The following is a 9,195-nucleotide window of genomic DNA, read 5'->3' on the forward strand; positions in this document are numbered from 1 at the left end:
ACTTCAACTGAGTTCAACTGAAGGGAATTGAATTCAAGAATTCTAGAATTTTCATTGGCTACACCCGCAACGATTCTGTATTTTTGCAACTTATGACTACAAATTTCATAGCCCTAGAAATTTTACAGTGCAATACTGCAAATGACCGTTAAATTTACTTGTAACGAAATATTTCTTTTAAATAATTAATCCATTGATACACACCGAACATAGGCTGCTGATTCACCATTATTAGTATGTGAATCTGCTGCATTTATAATATGTATGTAACAGGCAGTGTGCGTTTATTATTACCCATACATTAATAATTATTCTACAAAAATTCTGAACTCGTCATTGACATAAAATTTTTAATCTTAAACGAAAATAGATTATAGTCATTTACAAGGGAAAACTATTTTTGTACAGCGTAAACGTTTATTCTTCTGATAGTTGATCCTGCCTTCGATTCCAAGTCATCCATTGCCTCAAATTATTGCCATATTCGTCATTAGAATTTTGGGAATCTTCTGGTTGGTCAACCATATATGGTACCTAAAGAAGGCAATAATATTAAACATGCTTTTAGCGCATCTTCTCATTATGGGTATAAGCTATCCGTTCTTCTGCTAGTTCTGTCATACTACTTAGAACTCAAACATTAAATTTCTTTGTTACCCGCTTTAATGATCAGAAATTTCAGTAAAATAATGCTATTTCATAATTTACAAAAAGCAGAACAGTAGTAGTGCAAAATGTACCATTGTCAAGATTATAGATACCTATTATTATTCGTTTTATTATAACGACAAAAAGTAATTTTAATTGTTTTAGTAGGTACCTAATTAAATTACGTACCGAAATTGGTTTAAGTCCAAAGTCTACTCTTTGCGCGACCATGAAGGGTGTATCAAGAACCGTTACAAGTCTCGTGTGTGGTAAATACCCATTTTTATATGCTGTTATTTTGTACTGGCCAGGAATAAGTAACCGAAAATAGTCACCATCATAAACTGCAAATATCAACGATAAAAAAACTAAGAAATATGGCAATTCATTTTATCTTACCTGACGTTATGTCGTGTTGAATGTCCTTAGATATGCCTCCGGTAACGTTTTTTACATGAATGATTGCATTTGGTATTCCCTGCTTTGTTATACTATCATAGACGATACCTTTTACTCCAATGTGACTCTGAAAGTGTTTTTGTTAATAGTAACTATAGTAAATAGTATATTAAGATACAAGTGTATAATCAAGTCTTTGAAGCACGCGCAACGAGTTTAAGGGCACGACGCAAAGCGGAGTGCCTTTAACGTTGCAAGTGCTTTAAAGACCAATTATACACGTGTATCTTATAGTATTTTTTATTATACCTGCAGTATAATTTAAAAATAGGAAATACAATGAAGTCATATTGACGTTATACTCGAATACATGTCTAATTAAGTGGGCTGGGTGTTCGTAATTTCACGATTGCCATGGAAATGTCACTTGACGTTTGCTTATAAAAATCATCGTCTTTGTGAATTAAACGATTTCCATTGAAAAAGATAATACACCGTTCATTAAATCGATTGTTGTAAAATCTAAACAAACGTTGGTAAAGCCTATTATAAAGAATATGAAAAGTTGTTTCCATGGATGAATAGGAAGTTACTTACGAATACAGTCTTAAATGAATCGATAATGCTGGCATACATGAAGGAAATGTCAAAGGTATTTAAATCTTCTATATTTTGGTGCATTCATTCAAAACTTCCAAGCAATGTTGCGATTAAAAAGTAGAACAGATTTGGAAGCATACCCTAAATTACGCGCGTTTGTGAAAGCTTCAACCAAAGGATGGGTACAAAAGCCAAAGAAATGCTCTGCATTTACAGAAAGCGACCTAAGAGGATTTTTTATTTCATCCAGATGACAGTTTCAAAAGTCATACTTGAAGTATCGTTACTTAGCAACTTTAAAGCACGTGTGTTTTAAAGGCCTTTTTTTCGCACGCATTTGAGTGTTTAAAACGGAGATTGTGATTCAGGTATAATAAAATAGTTATTTGTGTACCAAGGCCGTAAAAGTGATCTTTTTTGGCCGAAGCTGCTGTTTGTGGCCGAGGCGGTAGCCGAGGCCGCAATTCAGATGAGGCCTAACAAATCACTTTTGGCCAAGGTGCACACAACATTTTTTAGGCGATCATCAAAAAAGAATTCAAAAATTTGCTCATAAACATATTTTTTCTGAAAATCATAGTTATCTTAGACAATTAAAAACAAAGCATTTCCTGTCATATGTAATAAATTATAATTAGCATCTTTGCGTGTGTTTTGTGCGTATCAAAATGGGTGATAGCGACAGTTCAGATACCCAAAATGAAATTTTGGAAGCTGCAAGCGTTGCGACTCTAAGTCATATACAGTGAGTTTTTTTTAAATACGCACATAGGAGTTTGCATGCAATGTAATTTCCCTATGTTCGATTTAAAAAAAAACACATCAATCTATGAGGCGTGCGCGGTTCACATTCCCACCAGCAAAACGCGCAACTTGTGTGACTATGAACAGCAATTCTATAGTCTTTATGATGAAGAGCACTTGGTAAGATTTGTTTAAAGAAGCCATGTGAGGCCATGGCAACTTTAGGATACATTTTCCTTAAACTTACGATAACATAACCTCACAGAGCACGCACTGACACCACAACTCATTGTGAACCAATCTTCAATTATTTGTAGTTCATGTGCACCTGATATTCTACTCATTTGATCTATTCAATACATAAATGAAGAAAATAAATAACGAAAACAATTACAATAAATGTTCGAAGTGTCCTCCTTGACATTCGAAGCCATAACCTAACCGATTTCGTAATTAAATTGGACGGCGGTATTTTTAAAAATGTGACAGCTGTCACTTGTATCTACTACTCATTTGAACTACTCAATAGATTGATGTGTTTTTTTAAATCGAACATAGGCAAATTACATTGCATGCAAACTCCTATGTTCGCATTTAAAAAAAATTCACTGTATGATATAAGAGCAGTTTGAGAGTAAAAGTACTATCGCAACTTCCTCCGCTGCACAAGATTTTAATAATGTCAAATGCAATAGGTCCTTCGTAACTGTGGCTTCCAAGACCTTATAGTTAACATGCTGTACAATTATTAGAAATCTGATTTCCTACTTTGGTGGTAGGTATAAGTAGCTACTTGTGTTTTCGGTTAATTGCTGGTGATTCTTCGTATAATAATGTAAGCAATAACATCTTCCTCATGTTTTGGTTCTACACTTCAAAAAGGTCTGCAACTGCAAGCAGCAAAGATTGAAACGTCAAACTATAATTTTAAATGTGAACATTGTGATTATGCAAAATGGTGTGAAACATTCCTACAAGTCCGAAAATGAAAAAACGCACGTGGATGGCCCAATCCTTGATGGGGCGAGACCAGATAGACGCTTTGTATCAAACAGATTACTGTTTCTCACACATCAGTTTCAAATAAGTACAGTTTGACAGATGTGTACAATAAAGTAAAGTTTGACAGAAGCGTACAATAAAGTGAAACTTTATGGCCGCAAAAGCGACCATAAAATCAACGTTTTTGTGATGATAGCCTAAAAAAGTAGTTTCTACCGCAAGTTGGAAAAAACTGCCGCAGATCAGAATTTGTAGACATATTACTATCTCATTTGGGTTTTAACTTGATGGTTATCCATCAAAAAGAAACAGAAGTAGGTATATAATATAACAAAATGGATGATTTATTCCTTCGTACTATACAAAATGGTCTACGTTCTACCTTATTAACGAGCGATAAAAAGCAAGTTTATGTACGTCCCTCCGTTCGTCTATTCGTCTGTGTGCATGATTATTCCGCGAACGGTTTCGAATTTTCAAATTCTGATTTCAGGAATAAGTAGACAATGTTCAAGGGACTTACCTACTGATTAAATTTAGGCCATTTGGACTTGTCGTTCGTTGTCTATATTACTTTGATACCGAGTTTGAAACAGTTTATTTATCTAATTAAGTGTAACTTAAAACAAAAACTGCAATTACTCGCTTATCTTACCTGCCATATGAAGTTTACCAAAGATTTTTTATTTCTCTCCCATTCCGTTTCCAGTACGTTTTCTGCAGGATATTTTTCGCATCCGAGTTCTAAGGTTAGTTCAAACGCGTTACTGGATAGGTAATTGAAATCTTGCATTCCTAAAACAAATCATTTACAGCGAGGAACACGAGACACGCTCATTAACAAAGGGCATGTGGTTAGTAGGAAACACATTAGGTGTACCTATAGATACAGAAATAAGACTCTGTAGCCTTGATCAACTTTCGAAAAGTCCAAAAAATTGTTGAACACGAATAAAAAATCTGACATGAAAACCTTATCTGAGTCGCACTTTTGGTTCGAGTAAACACGCAGTTTAAATGACAACAGGAAAAATGTATTCCCCAAAATAAAATTCAACAAGACGTTCAGCTTTTAGAGTCGGTGTTTTTGACATACCCCGCAGGCCAGCGTTAGACAAACAATTAAACCAAGAAATCTTAATAACTTACAGTTATTAAATAATCCAATCAATCACATCACAACCGATCTAATATACTCACTAAATGCCCCTTAATTAATGAATGTGCCCCTTACAATTAGTATAGCACACCCCATACCTCCTTCTAAACTGTACCACTTAGCGCCGTTTGTAATACCGCCTTGCCGTGTAAATCCATTGTTTTCCGAATCGCTACACTCTCTTCTGGTCGGACTTGCCATATCTGCATGCGCTGTAGAGTATGCCAGTGCTAAATGCCTACCAAAAGAACAACCGTCAACAATCGAGGATCAATACTCCGTACTTACTTAAATGTAGCGTCATCAGGCGAAGTTGAATATTCATTTTGGGGCACACCAGATCTACTTTCATCATAAGGATAATTCGCCACCAAGTCCCCTCCATGCAAATTTGCAGATAAGACAAATGGAATTTGCATTATTAGTCGCACAACAGCTTTCGTTTCAGGTTGAAGCTAAAAATTGTAATTGGAGAATTAGATACTTTACTTAGCATATCTTACAGGTTGGGATAAGCGATCCACTTGATTTAATATATGATTATTATTGTCAATGTGATTTTCCTCATTTATAAACATAATTCGGTCCAAATCCGGAAAATTTCTATTGAGATCTATTGAGTTGTTGTTAAAACGCCCCAGAACGTAATCCAGTCCTCCCTAAAGCGGAATCTTTAGTATGCTGGTAATGAACTCAAGGGTTTGGTACCGTGTCAGTTGCCAGTTGCCAACCATCAGGATTCATACTAGGCATTATATGCATGCGAGTGTTCTCTATCAGTGCCCGAATATTTAAGTTGCCATTTTTGTATTCTTCGCACAAATGGTCGGCCAACTTTAGCAGAAGTTCTCGACCAAGGACTTCATTTCCATGCATGTTTCCTATGTATTTGAATTCTGGTTTCACTGTTAACAAACGAAAATAATTTATTTTATTGATTTACTGTAAACAACGAACAAAGAAACTCCGACAAAAGAGGGGTACTCGATCTCCTCTCCCCTAGAGCATAACGTTGAGGAAGCTGCCCCCCTCCCCCCATGGTTACGTTGAAAAATTACTTATCTTTGGATATAAGCTTCCAAAAAGTTACTACTTCTTGAGCACTTTATAAATGACATTTTTTTAAAGGTATTTCAAACATTTTAATTTTTTGGAAATTTAATGTTTATTTTCTATTTGTCTTGAATTCTCAAAAAAACTTATGCGTATTATGAAATTCTTGGAAACCGTCACATCCGTCCAAAGAGGTGTAAGAAGTGGTCCCTTTAGAATTAAAAAAAGTATTTTGTCGAAAATATATTTGTACTTACGGGAAAAAAATTGGAGACAATTAATTAGTATGCATCTCGCTCACAGCAAAACCAACTTCATAAAAGGGCAAATTTAACATAGCGGAACATAGGCATTTTATTACATTGCTTTTACGATTTTGAGTTTTACTTTCGCGAATTTTAAGCCGGTTTGCTTGAATCACAATATTCAAGAACATTTTTGTTTTGCATTCATCACGAAGTCAGCTGTATCATACACAAGCTACATGTAACAAAAAAGTAATTGTATATGTTCGCTTTATTGTAAATTCTATTGCCTTCAGCAATTTCTTAAGGGAAGATAACCCTTGAGTTTGATTTTCTTGCTATCAATGTAAAGCTTTCATTTGATGGTTTAAACTCATTTAGAGTGATTAGCGACTTCAATTTTTTGTGGACGAAACTGCCTTTTTTGAGTGTAATTAACTGTTTCGTCCGTGCAGAGATTAGATGCCGAAGTGATGTAGATATTTAGCAGCATTCATCTCGAAATACGACTTTAGTCTAAGGTTACCATATCCAGGACCTTCTCATACCTTCTGTACTGGAGGAGGTCCGGCATTATAGCTCAGTGGTATAGAGGGTCGGGGTATAAATCCGGAGGTCGGGTGTTCGAACCTGGTTTGAGGTGAATTTTTCATCTGTGGCAGAGATGGGAATTTCCTTAGATCAGTTCTGCATTCTGCCGGCTACTCCGAATTAGGTTTTCCTGCAGTTTTCCTAATTCGTAAGGTAAATACCGGAGTAGTATAGAACAACTTAAGACCTTCTGCAGGGGAACCTCTAAAAAGCATTATGCGGGTCACTCTGTAATTGGGCGTAAGCCTGTTGAGGGCCTAGAACAAGAGGGACAACAAGAGGGACAATAAATGTCTTTCATGTACTTCGGAATGTTATTTATTCTTTCGCAAATGGGAAAGATTTGGAGTTGCTTTTAATTCTACTTGGGATGGACCTTCTTTAGCGTCAGATTTAAATTATTCAAATTCAAGATACTTAATCGAATTGTTAATTTTGTACAATGTATTGAGCGTTTTCCACAGTTATCTCTATTGTCCCTATATTTAGCCTTTGTGAACAGTAATTCGGAATTTTCTTCAGTTCGGTTCTTTTGGTCGCTGAGTTCTAGGGGAACACAGCATACCTTTGGCTTCAAATGCATTCTGACTAAATTTGTAGGAAATCTTTCGGCGTTTTAATTCATTTTACAATTTTGATCAATTTTTCAATAAACTTTCTTTAGCTTTTCAAATTCCATAAGTGTGATATTTGCGTCCCACCTTTCCGATAATAGTAAGCTTGGGTACGAGTGGGGCCACCTGGTCTTTCACAAAGTAGGAAATCCAGCCATTGTTGAGGTTTGTATTACTACGCTGGTGTTCCGAGTTCGTGTTTTGCCCGCTTTTTTAGCGCGGGAGCTGTCAACTTGGGTACATCTCAGAATATTACCTATAACTCTCGCCAAGAAAGATTACCGGTCACAGCACACCTTGTGTCAATTTACAATCTATGTTTTTTTTAAGATGCGAGCGACTTCCGGGATAGGATCGTGCCAATGTTGAACGAAAAGTCTTTTCGTTCAAGATTGGCACGATCCTATCCCGGAAGTCGCTTACATCTTTAGAAAAACGCAGATTGTAGACCGCGATCAGGTCTTCTGTGACGGGCAATCTTTCCTGGCGAGAGGTTTACGTCAATTAATGTTCCTAAATTATTTTAAATTTTTATATAAACTATTGGCCATTTAAAAAAATTTGCATATTTATTTGGTTTGCGGCAATTGGTATTCCTGAAGAAATCGACCCATCAGAACCATTTGCATGAGCCGATTTTGCTTCATTGATTGAAAAATTCCATTCAATTTCAGTGATACCATTTCTTTGGTTGGATTAAAATTTTGTTTAGCATTTAGAGCTGTGTGTATATTTTGAACAGAAGAAGTGCCAGTACGGTTGTGGTAAAAATAAAATATTTAGAAAAGGAGCGTGGACGTTATCTAATTCCGTTTGGTTCAATTAAATTAAATTTTTACTAGGCGAACATTTCATCTGCCATTTCTAATTTTGATCTGATGGCATTTGTAACGATTCAACAAACTTTACCAAGGAAAGGAAGTTATTTTCATTACAAAATGTCGTTTTTTACAGTGTAAGTATCACAAAATGGAGTAATAATAATTAGAAAACGTTAATATTCAATAAAATAACAGCACTAATAGGCTTTGTAATTTTCACAAAAGCAAATGATAACAGGGGGTTAAACAAATTAACATGTTACATCCTATGGGGAGTCTTTATACTCCCTGTATAAATACATAAATATAAATATAAAATAAAATTTAAAAAAATTTTGGGCAATGACGCCTTGTTAATTTACGAACTCAACCAAAATGCAGAGCTATAACAGTCCTAGACGGACAGCCACAAAGTGTGATTTCATAAAGAAGCTTTCTTAAGAATTCTTAATGTTTTTGAAATATGTGACGCCTCTCAATAATTTGTAACGGGCGATCAAAAATGAGTAGCGGTCGAGTCGCCTTTGGAAGTTAAGTACGATTTCCCATGTAAACAAAAATTCCAAAGGTGACTCGACAGCAATGGATCGCATAGTACTAATAAACTAAACTGTGGTGTACTTATGTAGGTAAACACCTACACAATAATCAGCAATCAAATCAAAAAGATTTCGATAATCCCTTTTCCCTATATGGTTTTGAATTTATTATACTTATACCTAATTTAAAATTTGTAGATGGTATTGGAAATACGTTTTATTTTGGTAGGTGTCAAGGGGTCGGTGAAGAAAAACCCATATTGTATCACAACAATCTTATCTACCACAAACTTCCTAAAAACAAGGCAAATTATTGCGAACTGTCACAAATTTTCTAGAGGAGAAAATAGGTATTAGGTGACTGTATAGGTAGAAGCAAAGGTAAGTAAGTAAATATCGTACTTATCTCATGATGGCCCGGTTCAGTTGAAAACTCTATAATATAAAGAGGAACTCCAAGCACGGACGTCTCGCTTAACGTATAAATTCTCGTAATATTCGGACACTTTGCGTTGACGTCTTCCAAAACTTGCAATAATTCCTCATTGTTGTGATGTTTAAATTCGAACTGTCGCGATGAAACCAAAAGAATCGAAAAGAAGAACACCAACACTCCGACACCCATAGCTCTTTGAATGTAAATTTTAATGTATATCGAATTGAATTTCAAGCGACGTCGATACGCCGGCGCTTGACGTAAGCAGAAGTATAGATTTTCTGATCATAGGTAAGTTTTATTATCTGATACTTTTTCGACAGGAGTGCGTGGGATATTCGCCT

General features: G+C 35.5%; 1 protein-coding gene across 1 annotated transcript; it reads right to left on the reverse strand.

The window, feature by feature from the left end:
* Nucleotides 1-267: 267 nt before the first annotated feature.
* Nucleotides 268-9,195, reverse strand: LOC116165092 (carboxypeptidase E-like). The gene is made up of 9 exons (XM_031479385.1): nucleotides 8,818-9,195; nucleotides 5,261-5,457; nucleotides 5,056-5,211; nucleotides 4,841-5,007; nucleotides 4,651-4,790; nucleotides 4,049-4,188; nucleotides 1,048-1,174; nucleotides 838-992; nucleotides 268-534 (listed from the first exon to the last, which is right to left on the reverse strand). The coding sequence occupies exons 1-9, from the start codon at nucleotides 9,038-9,040 to the stop codon at nucleotides 418-420; spliced, it is 1,422 nt and encodes a 473-aa protein (XP_031335245.1). The 5' UTR covers nucleotides 9,041-9,195; the 3' UTR covers nucleotides 268-417.

The sequence above is a fragment of the Photinus pyralis genome, unplaced genomic scaffold (assembly GCF_008802855.1).
Source record: "Photinus pyralis isolate 1611_PpyrPB1 unplaced genomic scaffold, Ppyr1.3 Ppyr1.4_LG2, whole genome shotgun sequence".
In the NCBI taxonomy this organism is placed as follows: Eukaryota; Metazoa; Arthropoda; class Insecta; order Coleoptera; family Lampyridae; genus Photinus; species Photinus pyralis.